Here is an 18,944-nt window from a genome sequence, read left to right on the forward strand (position 1 = left end):
GGCTTTGTGTCCCCGAGGAGGAAGGACATTTCTTAGAAAACTTCCTGAAAGCCTCTGCACAAACTCCTGCTCAACTTCAAGATCTGATTGGATGAGTTAAGTGCAGAGTAGCCAGGGGAAGCTGACACCATTCACATTGGGCACCATGCCACCTCTGGGTGTCAATGACATGGGGAGCAGCCCCGCAGGAACCCAACTAGCAGACGCAAATGAGGTCAAAGCTGAGTCAGGGTCCAAAGGAAATAGGCCCCAACTCTTCAAACACCAGATAACACTAAGTCTTCTTCCAAAGGAGGGTGCCCAGAAGCTACAAGAAGACATACAGTGCTGGGCTACATGTGGCAGGGCACTTGCCTAGCGTGTCTAGGCACCTGGACACAAGCCCCAAGCACTGGGGTGAAAAACAGAACGAGAGAAAGAAGTTTCCCAGATGGGTGTGACCACCCACGACTGTAATTCCCCAGCACTTGGAAGGAAGAGGCTGGCAGAATGTCAAAAGTCCAATGCCAGCCTGGACTACACAGTCAGCTACCCAGGGATGCATAAAGAGACCTTGTCTCAACTTTTTGTTCAAAATAGCTGCAGGCTCCCATCTTCTAGTGAGTTTTCAGGCACTGAAGACTATCATCCAACCAGCCTGAGATAATCAAGGGTAAGAGCCATAAGGACCCTTCGAATATATTAAGTGCTGAACTGCACACTTTTTGGTTTTGCAATACCAGCACTCAGTCGAGGTCCTTTTGAGTACATTGAAAGTGCCAAGCAAGAACTGTATTGTTGAAATAAATCCCAATCCACAACTATACACTTTAAGGGGTGAATCATATAGGATAAAGAAATTACATATCAGCCAAGTGAGTGGCACACACCTATATTTAAGAATCAGGAGGCTGAGGCAGCTATGAGTCCAGCCTGAGCTATAGCAATTACCCTTCCTCAAACAAAATAAAATTTTAAATATTTAAATATTACATCTGGGCCAAGCGTGATGGCAATTGCCTTTAATTCCAGCACTCAAGCAGAGGCAGGAGGAGCTCTGTGAGTTCAAGGTCAGCCTGGTCTACAAGGCAAGCTCCAGAACTACAAAGATACCTTGTCTCTGGTGGCGCACGCCTTTAATCCCAGCACTTGGGAGGCAGAGGCAGGCGGATCTCTGTGAGTTCGAGACCAGCCTGGTCTACAAGAGCTAGTTCCAGGACAGGGTCCAAAACCACAGAGAAACCCTGTCTCGAAAAACCAAAAAAACAAAAAAACAAAGATACCTTGTCTCAAAACAAAACAAAAATTACATTCCAATTATACTCAACAAAGAACAGAAAGAATCCTAACACAGTAACATAAAACAGTAACAAGACTCACAGCTTATCCTCTAATACTGGGAATACAATGCTCTCTCACTATTACTGCTTCAACAGAACACTGAGAGTTCTAGGTAAAGCCGTTAAGACAAAAAAATAAATATAGGAGGCTTGGAGTGCTCACCTTTAATCCCAGCACTCTGGAGGCAGAAGCAGGCGATCTCTGAGAGTTCAATGGCAGCCTGACCTACATAGCAAGTGCAAGTGCTAGGCCAGTCAGGGTTACATAGTGTCTCAAAATAAGATAAAATAAAATAAAATAAAATAAAATAAAATAAAATAAAATAAAGGCCAGGCATAGTGGCATATGTCTTTAATCCCTGCACTGGGGAGGCAGGTAGGTGGATCTCTATGAGTTTGAGGCCAGCCTGGGCTACAAGAGCTACGGGACAGCTAAAGCTGTTACATAGACAAATTCTGTCTTGAAACAACAGCAACAACAACAAAAAAGTGTAAGATTAGCAAAAGATAGACATGAAGACCAACAAAAAAGACTCAAAACAGGGAGCCTAGAACTAAACTCTCACCCAGTTAACTGATTATGACAAGGGTGTCTCAAGCATTCAATGCAGAAATGTTTCTGGGGTTTTTGTTTTGCTTTTTAGGTTTTTCAAGATAGGGTTTCTCTGTGTAATAGCCCTCTGTCCTCCCTTTGTAGACCAGGCTGGTCTCGAACTCACAGAGATCTGCCTGCCCCTGCCTCCCGAGTGCTGGGATTAAAGGTATAGTCCACCACCAGCAAGTTTCTGCTTTTTAAACAAATCGTGAAGGGGTATCTGGATAACCACAAGTAAAAGAATGATGTCAGTACCTTCTTCCGTAGAGCCTGAGATTTCATGCATGCTTTCCACAGGATCAGCACAGAGCTGAGAACAGGGTAGGGCCTACACTCGGTCCCACCACTGTCAGGTTAAGGTTAAACCAGAGATCCAGGATGTACTGACTGACGTGAAGGGCGGGATTCCCTGAGGAAGTGAAAGCTGAGCTAAGGCCTGGTAAAGGAGGTGAGAGAAGCAAGAGAGAGCATGTGCCATGCAGAAGCAACAGAATATGCAAAGGCATAAAAAGGCAAAGAAGCAGACACAGGGCAGAGGAACTGAAAGAAGTTCGATGCGGCTGAGTTCTAGGCTGGGCAGACTTATAAAGAACCAAAGCTGGACAGGAAACAGGGATTGTGTGCACAGCCTACATGCTAACTTAAGGAGTTTAAGCTTCACGGGAGGTCAGTGGAAAGCCACAGAAGAGGTGTAGCAAGGCTACACTGATCAGATAGCTGACACAGACTGAAGAAGCAAACCCAGACCTACCAAAGTCATCCTAGTAAAGCAATAGGGACGGAATGACATGGAAAAAGCCAACCACTCTTTAAAACCAGTGAACTTCTAGGTTTGGAGGGATTTAAAGAGCCTAAGACATTGAACAGCACAACCAGTCACCAAAGCAAGGCCAACTGGGACTCATTTGGAAAGTTTGAAGCCAACGTGCTCAGCAAGAGGTATGGCCGCCATCCCCCAGCTCTGTTCTAGCACTGACACCAAGCACAAGCACCTGAATGAGAAACCTACTTGCAAACAGCTCCGATTCCAATCTCATCTCTGCTCCCAAGTTCACCATAGGTCCATGGGCATGTTTCTCGGCTCTCGGCCTGTTTAATCTACTTTTACCATGAAACCAGAGAGGCCTCAGTGCAGCCAGTCACCAGAAGCAACCTGAGCTGGTGCTCAGGGAAAGCAGGTGGATGACTGTATACATGACCCACTCTGTCTAGCAGGTCACTGTAGGTTCTTCCAGGAGGGGAATCAGATCAATCTGGCTAGTCTCAAGGGCCTGAACTTGGGACATCTAAAAACAAATGCCTGTTTATTCGGGATTACCAAGGAGAAAGGTCTTGAACGTTTGCTTCCTTGTTGCTAATAAGCCAAGCCATGCTAAGAACACTACCAGATACAGGCTGATTTAATACAGCCTGGGAAGAAGGGAGTCAGCCCCTAAATAGGTGACAGAACGGATCCAAAAGTTTGGCTTCTCACTGGGCTCTCTTTTCAGGCATCAGAAGAAATAAGAGAGAATAATTTACCTCACCAGTAACTGCAAAATAAACCCATTTTGTTTTTGTTTTTTTCTTTCTATATGACAGCAAAACAGAGAGACAACAGACAAGTTCCTGATGGTAGCTGGGTCATGAGCTGGTTTCTAACTTCTCAGTTTCTGCGGCTCACTGCCAAAATCACAATGCAAGTTGCAGCTACAAGAGACACTCTACCCCCACTGTGGCTCTGCACTGCAGGACCAAGCCAGGTAGAGACTAGGGGCAGCCACAGCTGTAGGTGGACAGGAAAGGCCCCTAACTAACCACAGCCAAAGTAAGGCTGGCCTTGAACTTGTGACTCTTCTGCTTTTATCTCCCAAGTGCTGGGACCATAGACATGGACTGCCACATCCAGTTTACATGGTGCTAGGGATCAAACCTAGGGCTTTGACATGCTAGGCAAACAGTCTACCAAGAAACATCCCTAAGCCCTGGAATCACTTTTATAATTGTGAAAACAACCACATTGAGGAGACAGCTATAACCGTCTCTGGTTCATCCCAGCATAGCCCTTCAGTGGCAAGAGACAGACCAGGGAATGTGGCTTTTATTAGCGCCTCAGCACATACACCCAGTGCCCTGAACTTGACGGGGGCTGAGAGTGCACTGGAAGAAACAGCAGAAATGGCATCTTGGGTCCCAGCCCAAGAACAGAGCTCACTCTCAGAAGACACCACTGCAGTGAGTCAGGCTCAGCAGAGCTCCAAAAGACTGGAGATTTTTTCCTAACTCAGTCATGCCTGGTGATATTAGAGGACAGGACTTAGAAACGAGAGCACTGGACTCAACCCTGCAGTTTTGAACAAGGCTAGCGGGGACACGACACCTTTTCTGTTGTTTCATAATGGGGCTGGGAAGATCCTTCTACACGGGGAACAAATCTAGTGCGCCCTTCCTACTTCTGGAAGGGAAGCATGTGAAGAATTTATCTTGGTTTTTTGAACAGAGTTTCTCTGAGTAGCTTTGGCTGTCCTAGAACTCATTCTATAGACCAGACTGGCCTTGAACTGGCTTGCCTCTGCTTCCCGAGATTAAAGGCATGTTCCATCACCCAGGCTGGCCTCGAATCGTGATCCTCCTACCTCTGCCTCCTTTAGCAAATCCTACTGGCATCTTCCACTAAACCGGCTTATTTTGTTTTTTGAAAAAAAGAAATCACTATATTTATTTACTAATTTTGCCATGATGTGCACATGGAGGTCAGAGAACAATTTACACGAGCTAGTGCTCTCCTTCCTTCACGGGAGTCCCAGGGGTCAAACTTAGGTCATCAAGCTTAGTGGCAAAGACCTTTACCTGCCCAACTAACCTGCCAGATCTTATCAATTTTAAAGCGACAGGAAGTCAGGCGTGGTGTGCGCTTCTAATCCCAGCACAGGGGAAGCTGCTGCAAGAGGGGCGGGAACTGGCGCCCAGCCTTCTGAGTTGTCCTTCAAACTCCCTGCCAGTCTGGAGAGACTGACAGAACACTTCTCAGCGGCCTTAGACGTAACACCCCAGCTCTGAAAGGATGGGCTCTTAGACTCCACCCGAATTTGGGATCACAGATCTTGAGTTTCAACCCACATCTCAGGTTCCCTATCAGAAAAGGAGAAGTTAGACTAAAGGGCTTCTCAGCTCCTTCCCAGCTCTGACCTTAGCATAACTCTTAACAGAATAATGTCAATAATGGCTGTGCACTATTACAAATGTATCATACCCAGATGCAAACCCAAGATGGGATATATCTTAGAAAAGCATTTAAAAAGTCAACTAAGGATGCAGGCAAGACAGCTCAGTGGGTGCAAGTAATTCACACACAAACCTGACGACCTGAATTCAATCTCTGGATTCTATGGTGGAAGGAGAGAACTGAATCCTGAAAATTTCCTCTACCTTCATACCTGTACCATTGCACACGCATGCCCACAGACACACAAACACACACATACACACATGCACTCACTGCAAAAATAATACAATACTAGCAGGATATAGTGACCCATGCCAGTAATTCCAGCCCTCGAGAGGCAGATGTAGAAGGACCAGGAATTCAAGGCCAGCCTGTGCTACAACAGTGTGTCTACATATAGTGTACCAACCAGGCAAGTGCTAATGCATCAGACAGCCTCAGGTTTAAGAAGAAGAAAAAAAAAAAGACCCAGGAAGTGGTGGTGCATACCTTAGTCCCAGCTCTCGGGAGGCAGTGGCAGGCAGATCTCTATGAATTTGAAGCCAGCCTGGTCTACAGACTGAGTTCCAGGATAGCCAAGGTTACATAGAGAAACCCAGTCTTGGGAAAAAAAAAAATCCCTTATAATTCAAATAAAAAGCAAACCAATTATGAAATAGGCAAAGAACTATATAGATGTTTCTTTTTGTGTAATTTTTATTTTATTTATTTATTTATTTATTTATTTATTTATTTATTTTATTACCGTAGGCAAGGTCTAGTCAATAGAGTTAGTTTGAGGACAACCAGAGCTACGTAAAAATTAAATTAGCCAGGCTTGGTGGTACACCTTAGTCCCAGCACTTGGGATGAACAGGCAGGCGGATCTCTGAGTTTGAGGCCCTCCCAGTCTACAGAGCAAGCTCTAAGGCAGCTAGGGGAAAAGCAAAAGAGAAGAAAAAGGAAAGGGAGAAAGAAAGAAGAAAAGAAGTCAGCAAGCTAAAACATAAAGCAGAAAAACAGCACATTTTATGTTGAAGATCGTCAGCAGTCACACCCTTTCAGCTAAGCTGAGCGGGCAGGAGCCTCACCTGGCCTTTCCAGATAAGACAAGTGAGGGCCCTGGCTCAGCTCAGTGGAAAGCTTCTGAATGGCCTGTACTCTGGCCTTGTGTTGGGGCCAGAAGAAGCCCCTCTCTGCCCCTCTCTGCTCGCACGGACAAATGAGAATAGTGAAAGCACAGGCCCGAATCTTCTCACTGTCTCCAGTTTCTTCGCGGAGAAAAGGGAGAGGTTTTGTTTGGTTTTGGTTTTGAGACAGCGTTTCTGTGTAGCCCTAGCTGTCCTAAAACTTGGTCTGTAGACCAAGCTGACCTTGAACTCCAAAGCTAGGATTAAAGGCGTGGGTCAAACCACGTAGTAGAAGGTGGATCTTATGGGCACTTTAAATAATGGTGGTGCACAGTTTTAATCCCAGCACTCGGGAGGCAGAGGCAGGGGATCTCTGTGAATTAAAGGCCAGTTTGGTCTACAGAGCTAATTCCAGGACAGTTAGGGCTGTTACACAGAGACACCCTGTTTCAAAAAACCAAATAATAACAATAATGACCCTATAATGTAAAGGAACCAATTTTTTTTGCTACAGGACTTCAAGGCTTTAGACTTAAAAGTTCTATTAATAGGTTAGCTCTGGTAGGAAGTGATGCAAAGGAAGAAACAAAAGGCCTGAGCCTTGGTACCGAGACAGCTCTTGAGAGCTGTGGGAAACTGAGTCTATCTTCTCTAATTCAAAAAAAAAAAAAAAAAAAAAAAAAGGCCTGGCTTCAAGCATCACGCCCTTGCATCCAGTACTGGGGAGGCAGAGGCAGGTAGATCTCTTAATTCAAGGCCAGCCTGGTCTACAGAGTGAGTTCCAGGACAGTCAGGTCTGCACAGAGAAACTGTGTCTTGAAAAATAAAAAACAAAGGTCCAGCTCTCCAAAGAGCTCTGGGGAATCACCTGACAGTTTCATCTTGATGTCTAACACTTCAGCCACGGCTCATCAGACTGGCAATCTTCTTCCTATTAGAGCTTGCCCCAGATAAAAGAAATCAACGGCTTCAATAACAGAGAAGACTCTAGGGCAGTGGCTATAAAACACGAACTAGGTCTGAAATGAGAGCTAACATTTGGCACCGGGGATTTCATTTCATAGTCTGATGAGCCCACTCAAAACCACAGACCATCATGGCACCAACTACTATGTGCATTTTGTTCCTCCAGCAACCATAGCCCACTGCCAGGAAGCCATGCGGCTCACTTAGAGGAGGAGCATGATAGGCCCCAGCACTATTGGGGGGGTAATCCAATACACAAAAAGGCCTCAGTCAAGATGTCCCGTAGAGAAAGGTGGCTTAGGGCTGGAGAGATGGCTCAGCCGTTAAAGGCTAGGCTCACAACCAAAAATATAAAGAGAAAGGTGGCTTAGAGTACAGATGACTCTAGGTTGCTCAGACATGGGCTCCTCTTCTTCTTTTGCTTTGTTTTTGTTTTTTAAAAAGATTTATTTATTTATTATATATACAGTATTCTATCTGCATGTATGCCTGCTTGACAGAAGAGGGCATCAAATCCCATTATAGATGGTTGTAAGCCACCATGTGGGCGCTGGGAATTTAACTCAGGACCTATGGAAGAGCAGCCAGTGCTCTTAACCTCTGACCCATTTATCCAGCCCCTGGACTCCTTCTCTAAATGGTCAACAGTCTTGAAAACAAGTCTTGCCAGGAGATAGTGGCACACGCCTTTATCCCAGGAACTTTAACTCAGGAAGCAGGTAGATCTCTGAGCTCAAGGCAAGCCTGGTCTACAGGGCAAGTTCCGGGGACAGCCAGGGCTGTTAGAGAAACCCTGCTTCAAAAATAAACAAGGGGGCTGGAGAGATGGCTCAGCAGTTAAGAGCACTGACTGCTCTTCCAGAGGACCCCGGTTCAATTCCCAGCACCCACATGGCAATTCACAACTGTCTGAAGATCCAGTTCCAAGGAAGCTGACACATTCACACCAATGCACATAAAAATAAAGTTAAATAAACTATAAGAAAATAAACAAAGTAAGCCGGGCGGTGGTGGTGCACGCCTTTAATCCCAGCACTCGGGAGGCAGAGGCAGGTGGATCTCTGTGAGTTCGAGACCAGCCTGGTCTACAAGAGCTAGTTCCAGGACAGGCTCCAAAGCCACGGAGGAACCCTGTCTTGAAAAACCAAAAAAAAAAAAAAAAAAAAAAAAAAAAAAAAAGGGGCCGGGCGGTGGTGGCGCACGCCTTTAATCCCAGCACTCGGGAGGCAGAGGCAGGCGCATCTCTGTGAGTTCGAGGCCAGCCTGGTCTACAAGAGCTAGTTCCAGGACAGGCTCCAAAACCACAGAGAAACCCTGTCTCGAAAAACCAAAAAAAAAAAAAAAAAAAGAAAATAAACAAAGTAAATATAACCACTGATAGGCAGCTAGCACCACAGACACCAGACACTGTATAAAAATGATACATGCCAACTACGGACTGACTCTCGACTTGTAAGTGAGATTTGACTTTGTTAGTAGAATGCAACCAAGCTGCCCCCTCTGCTGCTTCTTCGTACAGCTCTACCTTGGCACTGTCCTGGAGGAGAGAAAACCTGAGCCCTCGGACCATCTAGACACAGCTACCCTTTCTCTGCTGTCTGCTTCTCACCTCCAATCACCTCTGCCCCGAGGCTGGTGGATTTCATCTCACGTTCACAATGTGATCAAAAAAGTTCAACTCCCTAGTATACTTTAATTAAATAAAATCCTGGAGCTCTGTCTGGACCAGAATGGATGCTGTTATCCATGTGTGCCCCGGAAGCTGAGGGTCTAGGGGTGTATTTGAGCCCTGACATTTGTCATTTCTGACTGTCCTGCTCAGGGTTACTACTGCTGATGAAACACCAGGACCAAAGTAATTTGGGGAGGAAAGGGCTTATTTGGCTCACATTTCCAAATCACTGTTCATCACTGAAGAAAGTCAGAACAGGAACCCAAACAAAGGAGGAACCTGGAGGCAGGAGCTGACACACAGGCCATGGACACAGTGCTGCTTATGGCTGGTTCCCCATGGCTTCCTCAGTCTGCTTCTTTTTTTTTTTTTTCCAAGACAGGGTTTCACATAGTTTTGGAGCCTGTCCCGGAATTCACTTTATAGACCAGATTGGCCTTGAATTCACAGAGATCCACCTGCCTCTGCCTTCAGATCGCTGGGATTAAAGGCCACCCTTCCTAGCTCCAGTCTGCTTTCTAACAGAACTCAGGACCACCTGCCCAGGGATGGCCCCACCCACAATGGGTTGGACTCTTCACCAAAAATTACTATTTAAGGAGATGCTCAGTGGTTAGGAGTACTGGCTGCTCTTCCAGAGGACCCAGGTTCAATTCCCAGTACACACATGGTAGCTCACAACTGTAACTCCAGCTCCAGGGAATCCAACTCCCTCATACAGACATACATGCAGGCAAAACACCAATGCACATGAAAAAAAATTAAAAATTAAAAAAAGATAAAGAAAAAAAGAAAATGCCCTACAGGCTTGCCTACAGCCTGATCTTATGGGCATTTTCTCAATTGAAGTTCCCTCCTCTCAGATGACTCTAGCTTGTGTCGAGTTGATATGAAACTAGCCAGCACACTGCCCTAAAATTTCCTGAAATCTCAAGATGCCTTCTAAGACAAGGAGAGAGGCAAGAGAGCAGTGGAAAGAACTTCCTTGGCCCATTCCAAATTCCTACACAGCCCAGGGCATCTTATTCTAACATCTCGGGGACAGAGAGGCTCTATCACTGCTCTATCACCAAGTCCTCCAGTCCGGAAATCATCCATGACTCCACATTTTGGTCACAATCAAAACACTGGCAGTCTTGGAGTTATGAAGACATTCTGTATGGATTCAGAGGGTCAAAGAGACATCCTTGCACTGAGATCAGCTCTCTCTCCTCTCAGACGCGCATCTTCTTTCCAACTTGCCCCCTGACCACACACAGACCTCCTCAGGACCCCCCTCTTTTCCAGTGTTCTGTTAAACTCATGCTCTCTGCTCAGCCTGACAAACCGTGGCTTCCCCTCTAACTGGGATTTTCCCTTTTGTACCAACCCATCTACAGAAATAAACCAAGCATTCCAGAGACCGAAGAAGCAACAGGGATGTGAGGAGGAGAGTATAGGAATTTCTCCTAGGAATTTCCCTAGAGGCTGACCCTTGACCAAGTAAGATTTAACTTATAAAGAACCCATGGGCCAGAGTATGGTGCTGTAGATGGATCTCTATGAGTTTGAGGTCAGCCTGGTCTACATAGCTTGGTCTAGGCTAGCCAAGGCCATATAGCCAGACCTTCTCTCCAAAAACACAAAAAAGAAAACAAACAAACAAAAAACCAACCACTACCACCATCACCCATGGGGCAGTGATATGGCTCAGTTTGTCAAAAGAAGCTTGCTGAAAAGTCTGACGAACTGAGTTCCATCCCCAGGACTCACATGATGGACGAGAACCTATTCTTTTAAGTTGTCCTCTGACTTCGACACATGTGGTGTAATGCACACACACACACACAAACATGAAAATAAAATAAATAGTAACCTAAAAAATTCAAGTGCTGCCAGGCAGTAGTGGCGCACGCCTTTAATCCCAGCACTTGGGAGCAGAAGCAGGCAGATCTCTGTGAGTTCAAGGCCAGCCTGGTCTACAGAGTTAGTTCCAGGACAGCCAGGGCTACACAAAGAAACCCTGTAGACCAGCCTGGTCTACAAGAGCTAGTTCCAGGACAGGTTCCAAAACCACAGAGAAACCCTGTCTCGAAAAACCAAAAAAAAAAAGTGCCATGCTCCCCATGCTGAGCTCATAGTTGGATGTAGATGGCAACTGGAAATGAGCAGGGAGTCCCCTCAGGAAAGTGGTTTCAGCTTTCTCAACTCATGCCAGAGCTACACCTCAAGATACCCAAACTAGTTTCCACCCACAATGTAAGTAAGTCATGTATCACCCCAGGAGGCTCCATAGCCCACGTATTTCCATATCACTGGAAACAGCACCATGTTTGGAACTTGAGGAAAGATGCAGCCTAAAGCTCAGCTGTCCGTCCGTCCGTCCGTCCGTCCGTGTCCCCCCCCCCCGCTTTGGGGTGCTCAGGGACAACAGAACTCCACTACCCCTGGCGCCTACTCCTCGGGACATACGGGCAGGCATTAGCCAGTCCACAGACAAACACGGAGCTTCAACAGCCCTGAACCATGCACAGAGACCCGAAAGAGAGGCCCAGCTGCAGGCTATCTCTAGACTTGGATGACCCTAACTCATGAGACAGAAATGCCTGGATGGTTTTGAAAGAGGAGCTGGCAAAATCAACCACCACACAATTATAGTATAAGCAGAGAGTCACTCTCGCTCTGAAAGGACCACTCAAGAAGAAAATCACGCTCCAGGTGAAGGACCTAAACCACTAGCCCACACGGACAGAACTCTGAGCAGAGGCCTGGTAGACCAGACGGCGGTGTCTTCTGCCCTAGCCAGAGTCTGTACACACAACTGCCCTCAAAACAAAGTCCAAAATCTTTGGCCACAATACACAAGGGGTTTTCCATCTGGCCCTTACTTACTTAGTCCTTCAGTCCTGGCCCCAAATATTGTTTCTCCCCAAACAAGCATGGACTCTCTGTATAGTCCCAGGTTAGCCTCTGCCACCTGAGTGTTAGGATTACAAGTGTAAGTCACCATCCCCAGGCCAGCCTACCCATCTGTATGTCTTCTGCTCGAAGCATCCGCGTCTCACTTTGTTCCCCTTGAGCATCCCAGCTGCTCTTCCCACTGTTCGTCACCCTCTCTTCTATGAAGCATACCCTAAACGCAGGGGGGTAGAAGGAAACGGAACCTTGGGGCCAACCAGCTAGGGCACATACCATGGGCTAACAATTTCTCTGCCCCTGTGAGGTCACACACAGGGGTGTATCCCTCTTGTCTCTAGAAAGGCCTTGTGTCTGTGTTCCTGGAGCCCATACCTAGGACAGACAATGAGTGTTCATCCTGGTATGTGGCGTGAATGGGTGAGTGTTCTACTACATGACTGAGAAAGCAAGAGTTGGTTGACTGTAACCTATCCGGGGCCCTTGCTAAAGAGAACCCCACCTCTCCCTACACTACCTAGTGCTCTAGGCTAAGTCTGCTCTTCTTGGGTAGAGTCACACATCACATGTCAGGAGGCCTCCGCCACCAGGATGATGTTACAGTCTATTTTGAGGGTCACACTGAAGCATCTGTCAGCCAGGACAGCCACACCCTCCATGTGTCATCACTAAAATCTGGGGACACCCACAGGTTCATAAAGTGCCTACTTAACTTTCTGGAAAGGCCAACCAGATGCCCCTTATCTCCTGGGGCAGCCCTGGCAAGGCTTGAGACATCTCCTCACCCTATCAGACCTGCTCCCACAGTTCACAACTCTGATAACTTGACAAAATCCAGCCAAAGCCAACCAATCTATGCCAAGCTCTTAGCTCCTTCTACAGAGTCCTCCTCCTAAAGGGGAAGAGGCCAAAAAGCCCTATGCCCTGGCATGGAGCTAATGACCCACAAGACTCATGGATCCATGGGTAGTGCCTCCTGGGAACTCCTACTCATCCCTTGCTGAGTTGCCCAAGCTCTGCCTCCTCTTACGAAGGGCTCTTCTCAGGTCCATTCTCCACTGAGTAGGTCACAGGCTCCCTGTGGACAAGGCTGATCTATTGCTGGCTCTGCCTCTGCTCTCTTATATTTGGTTCATCGAGATGAAAAAAAGAAAACGAAAAGAAAGAAAAACTCTATAAGCCCCTTGAAATAAGCCTTTCTGTGGCACTTAGGAGACACTTGTTTGTACAAAGCAAAACTGTCTCAAAAGAATCCCCACCCAGCCGGGCGGTGGTGGCGCACGCCTTTAATCCCAGCACTCGGGAGGCAGAGGCAGGTGGATCTCTGGGAGTTTGAGGCCAGCCTGGTCTACAAGAGCTAGTTCCAGGGCAGGCTCCAAAGCTACAGAGAAACCCTGTCTCGAAAAACCAAAAAAAAAAAAAAAAAAAAAAAAAAGAATCCCCACCCAGTCAGGCGGTGTTATGCACGCCTTTAACCCCAGTACTTGGGAGCCAGAGGCAGGCGGATCTTTGTCTCAGCCTGGTCTACAAGAGCTAGTTCCAGGACAGCTAGGGTTGTTACACAGAGAAACCCTGTCTCAAAAAACCAAAACCAACCAACCAAACAAACAAACAAGCCACCACCTAAAGCAAAGAAACAAACCCTTCTGTGAGGGGCCAGAGAAAGCACTCAGTCAACAAGAGCATCAGTGCTCTTCCAGAGGACCTGACCTGAGAGCATCAGTGCTCTGCTCTTCCAGAGGACCTGACCTGAGAGCATCAGTGCTCTTCCAGAGGACCTGACCTGAGAGCATCAGTGCTCTGCTCTTCCAGAGGACCTGACCTGAGAGCATCAGTGCTCTGCTCTTCCAGAGGACCTGACCTGAGAGCATCAGTGCTCTGCTCTTCCAGAGGACCTGACCTGAGAGCATCAGTGCTCTGCTCTTCCAGAGGACCTGACCTGAGCTCCATTCCCAGTCAACAAGAGCATCAGTGCTCTTCCAGAGGACCTGACCTGAGAGCATCAGTGCTCTGCTCTTCCAGAGGACCTGACCTGAGAGCATCGGTGCTCTGCTCTTCCAGAGGCCCTGACCTGAGAGCATCAGTGCTCTGCTCTTCCAGAGGACCTGACCTGAGCTCCATTCCCAGCACCACGTCAGGCAGGTCACAGCTACCTGTAATTCCAGGTCCAGGGGATCTGTCATCATATTCTGCTCACATGCACATACCCAACCACACACACACACACACACACACACACACACACGCACACACGCATGTAACTAAAAGTAAAAACATAAAATCACTTAAATCAACCATGACAACAAAAAATGGACTCATAAATACCTTAGGAACACACAACTCTACAGACAAAACAAGATTACAGAGTCAATGGGAGAAGTCAGTCAAGGCCAGCACACAGCATGCCCTGCTTCTCTAGCCTCAGTGTGTACACGTCAGTCCCGTCCCTTGACATTGTGACCCTGCAGATCCAGCAGGCTGTTCCTGCACACTAGCCCAGAGAAGGAATGCAATAGCAGTTGTGCTGCGAGAAGTCAGCAACAGCTCAGGCACGTGTCTGGGATCAGGCAAGGACATCTGACAGGTTAGGCTGTTCTATTGCACGTCGCAAGCCCTGCAGCCAGGGCAGGCCACCAAACAGCTCAAGGACTCACCCACAAAACAAGTTTATCACCATTTACCCCAGCCATTTTCTAGAGATGCTATGAGGCTCAAATAAGACAACAGAGAAGGCTACAAAGCCATTAGCTACAGCTAATGCTGAGGACATCAACGAGACCTGGGTCAGAAATCTATCTCCAACACTGCTGGGAAGGAGTTGATGTCCGTCTGTCCTCCAGACCTGGGTCAGAAATCTATCTCCAACACTGATAGGGAGGAGTTGATGTCCACCTGTCCTCCAGACCTGGGTCAGAAATCTATCTCCAACGCTGATGGGGAAGAGTCAGGGTCCGTCTGTCCTACAACTTCTGTTGGCTTCCTCAAAAAACAAATATGAACTGTACTGCGTGGCTCATACCAACACCTGACATCTCAGCCACAAAAGCCTTCAAGGATTCCAGACAGTAGCTGTGAGGAGCCGGTCACACACTCTCTTACCAGCTTACTACTTAGCTGTCTGTCAACTGAAGCCAGCCACTACAGACACACATGATCTTTATACGATTGAGGCTTCCAGACTAACTCAACAACTGTATTTGCTGTATGCAAAAATACTGAGACTAGGGTACAAGATCATCACTCCGTTGGCAGAGGGCTTCCTAGTGTGTGTGAATCCCTGGGTTCAATTCCCAGCGCTAGATAAACCAAGTGGGGTAGCATAGATCTGTAATCCTAGCATTGGGAAAGTGAAGGCTGGAGGACCATGAGTTCAAGATCATCCTTTGGTCACTTAAGAAGTTATAAGCCAGCCTGGAATATACGAAACTTTGTTATTTAAAGAGGGAAAAGAAAAAATGCTGGGGAAAGAAGCAGAGAAAGATACTCCTCCTTTCGCTAAAACAAGGTCTCATTATGCAGCCCTGGTTGGTCCTGGACTTGCCACATAAACCCAGTCTGGCTTTAAACTCAGAGAGACCCACCTGCCTCAGCCTCCAGAGTCCTGTGACTAGCACATGCACCACCACACCTGGCTTTCACTGTTTTCAGACTTGTAGATAACACCGCAGTCGTGCAGTCACACACAGAGCTTTCTTCTCAAGAGCCATTGAAATTTAAAAGGCCAGTTAAAGGAATCCAGACCTCTAAGTTTAAACACTCCCCTTCTGAAAAGCTGTTCTTGTTTCTCACTAGCTCAGCCCTTATCTATGAAAAAAGGCTACAGAGAAGACACATTTTTTTCCTCCCTACGAGTTTAAGAACTATGGCCCTGTCTCCTTGCTAATGTCAGAGTCCAACACCAGCATCTCAGTCAACACTGTAACTGTATTTGAGGTGTTTGTTTTAAGAGGTTATTCTCATTGATACTGGTTTAAACACATTAGATATGTTCTACCAGATGGTGGAAAAAATATTAAAAAGTTTTTAAGTCTTGCAAAATGTAAGTTTCCCATCTGCAAACAAAGCAGATGGAAATGAAAGCTAAAGATGCAACAGCTTCCCAGGACGAAAATTCTAAAGTCACTGAAAGTTAAGGCTAAAGGCAGTTTAGATGCTTACTGACTTCCCAGGACGACAATGAAGAGACAAGCCCCAAGGATGTGCCCACGCTCAGAGTCCTCCTTGGCTAGGAAGCCACAGAGTCACTGAGAAAGCAGGGAGGTTCTGATCCCAACAGTCCTTCCCCAGACTCAGCTTCATTTTTGCTTTTTGTTTTGAGACAGGGTCTGGCTGGCCTGCAACTCTCTCTCTGTAGACCAGGCTGGCCTCGAACTCACAGAGCTATGCCTACTTCTTCCTCCTGAGTGCTGGGTTGAAGGGCCTGCGTCATCACACTCAATTCAGTCTTGGTTCCTAAACCTGGCATTTTGCACACAACACAAGGGACAGTTAGGAGAAAAAAAATATCCCAAATGCTCAAAAACACACACTCAGGTCCATATGAATGTCATTGGCAGGGTTTGCAAATTTCCCATAACAAACCTAAGGTCTGATTTAAAAAGCCTGTCCCAAGATAGTTATAGTCACATTATCTCATAGCTTGAACACCTGTTTTATTACAATTACTAGTGGGAAAAGGAGACCGGGAGAATAAGGAAGACGACAGGACAATGAGCCGGGCAGTGGTGGCACACGCCTTTAATCCCAGCACTGGGGAGGCAGAGGCAGGTGGTTCTCTGTAGGTTCAAGGCCAGCCTGTTCTACAGAGCGAGTTCCAGGACAGGCTTCAAAGCTACACAGAGAAATCCTGTCTCAAAAAACCAAGAAGAAGCCGGGCGGTGGTGGCGCACGCCTTTAATCCCAGCACTCGGGAGGCAGAGGCAGGTGGATCTCTGGGAGTTCGAGGCCAGCCTGGTCTACAAGAGCTAGTTCCAGGACAGGCTCCAAAGCTACAGAGAAACCCTGTCTCGAAAAACCAAAAAAAAAAAAAAAAAAACCAAGAAGAAAAGATGTTCCCTCTGATGTCTTGTGTCTGCTAAAGTCACTCTAAAATAGGGAGTCTCCCTAAGGCTGACTTTAATAAGACCTTCCTAAAGCTGGTCCAACTGGTGTTCAAGTCCCTGAACTGAAAAACAAGTTTATGAGCAGCAAGGTCACCTGACTCTGACCATGCATACACTGTTTATCCAGATGACAGTGGCCACCACAGCTTTGATGAATGCTACCCAGACTCTATTATTCCTTTGAAGTTTACTGAGGCCTCTACATGACTAAATGCCATAAAAAAAGAACCTCAACCTCAAAAGGAGGGAAGTCACAAACACCACATGCTAGCAGGGGAAACCCCATTTGGCCTCTGAATTGCTAATGTATACTTGTTATTTATATCCCTGATCTGTTACTATCTAGTTACAATACTTAAAAAAAAAAGAAATGTCCTCTGCTCAACCTACAATGTGCCTACTGCTATCAAGGCCCACTGTTTAGACCAACCAGACCACGTTCACACTTAGGGGAGAGGTAGCACAGATCCAAGTGGGTCAGCAGGCCAACCTCAGTCACTAATACCAGTCAGGAACTTCAAACTCTGACAAGAGGGAACACCAGCTCTGTGTTGGGGGTGGGAGGGGGGAGGAGAGTAAAGAGGGCCTTACCCATCTCTTCCTTTGCTGACAATCTTCACTTCAAAATAGTAAATACCACAGGCGGCAGGGATGGGGTGAGTGGCGCGCACCGAGGCTGCATCTTTGTGATTTTTGCCATGACCTGATGTAAAAAGGCAAAGAAGGAATGTCAACACCAGAAAAATGCAAAAATAAGCCTCCTTTATCTCTGTGCCATGGTAACTCCAGCCCTCCTTTGCCAGAGAAGCTCTTGTACTGTCCAAGAAATTGAGTAAACACAAAAGCCTCCCACCTTTAGATCAACTCCACCCCAGACCAACCAAGTGTCCTGACCTCATGATACTGTCCTCCATAACAAAACAAGGGTACACACAGGTAACTGAGGTACATGTGAGACTCTGAACACTGCTGTCTCTCTTTCTAGAATCCAAATGGCCCAGCCTGGAACCCGGGGAAGGAAGTGCCAGAAATGGAAGTCACCACTACCAACAACTTGAGCACACAACCCCCAGGCCAGTCTGGGAAGACTAGCAGGCAGGCAGCCCATGCACTGCCTGTGAGAATGTTACCACCTCTTTTTGCAAACATTACCGAAACTAAGCCATGGTAAAGGACCTAGCTGAGGTTGAAGTCAGTTCAGGACAGGAAGGGAGGCCCTAAAGTGGAAGGTCTTGTCCAACACTGGTTTAGGACATTTAACTGTAGTTCTCTTAAAGTCGGCTGTTTCAGGACAGAGGAAAGGAAGCAGGTAAACCATGGCCTGGCCAATCCCTCTACTTGGACGTTCCGCTGGGCAAAGGCCCAACTCAGAAAACCCAGGCAAAGAAAGGGACATGATGGTGACAGCCTCCTTGCAACAATCTGGATTGTCTCCCAGCGGCCAGACCCGCTGATACCTTTGTAGTGGACGCGGAGGTTTCCCTGGGAGAGGCCGATGTAGTTGTACTTGTCCTTGGGGCTCCAGGATCGCGGCAGTGGCGTTTCGTGCTGATTGACAGCAGGGTACAAGCGCTGCAGGCGCCGGCTCAGTTCCTGCTCCCCGGGTGACGGTAGCCCGCCCCCTGTGTCCCCACCGGAGGAGTCCCCAGTCTGCGGGTTCCCAGCTCCCGGGTCTGCCGTCGCCGCCGCCATCTTGGAGGGAGCTGCTATTGTGTCACTGGGGGCGGGGAGGAGTGCAACAAGATCTGCCTTACTCAGCCAATGGCCTGTGAGCATCCCAGGGCCGTAGGGAAACTGAGTTCGAATCCGTGAACCCTTCTTTGGACACAACCATGCTTAACCAGATATTAGACTACATATCCCACAAGACAGAGCGCTCTAGAAGCAGGCCAACGCGAGTTCCTGGAGAACTTCGGGAGATGTAGTACAAACCTGCTCACCTACAACCCCGTATAACGGAGACTATGAGCCACTGGAAACTACCATTCCCAGACAGCCAAGTGGCCAGGCCTCGAAGCTCACCTCCCACGACCACAGTCTCAATTTATTCTCCTGCCTCAGTTCTGTATCAGATATCAAAC

At 47.3% G+C, this 18,944-nt stretch overlaps 1 protein-coding gene across 1 annotated transcript in view; it reads right to left on the reverse strand.

Moving 5' to 3' along the window:
• Ranbp10 (RAN binding protein 10) overlaps positions 1 to 18,587 on the reverse strand; it is a 61,180-nt gene extending 42,593 nt beyond the window's left edge. The window contains exons 1-2 of the mRNA XM_057753813.1: positions 18,321 to 18,587; positions 17,455 to 17,566 (exon numbers count right to left, since the gene is read on the reverse strand). Of these exons, the coding sequence (XP_057609796.1) occupies positions 17,455 to 17,566; positions 18,321 to 18,555 (347 nt within the window). The 5' untranslated portion in view covers positions 18,556 to 18,587. The remainder of the gene's footprint in view (positions 1 to 17,454; positions 17,567 to 18,320) is intronic.
• Between the last annotated feature and the right edge of the window lie 357 nt (positions 18,588 to 18,944).

The sequence above is a fragment of the Chionomys nivalis genome, chromosome 21 (assembly GCF_950005125.1).
Source record: "Chionomys nivalis chromosome 21, mChiNiv1.1, whole genome shotgun sequence".
NCBI lineage: Eukaryota > Metazoa > Chordata > Mammalia > Rodentia > Cricetidae > Chionomys > Chionomys nivalis.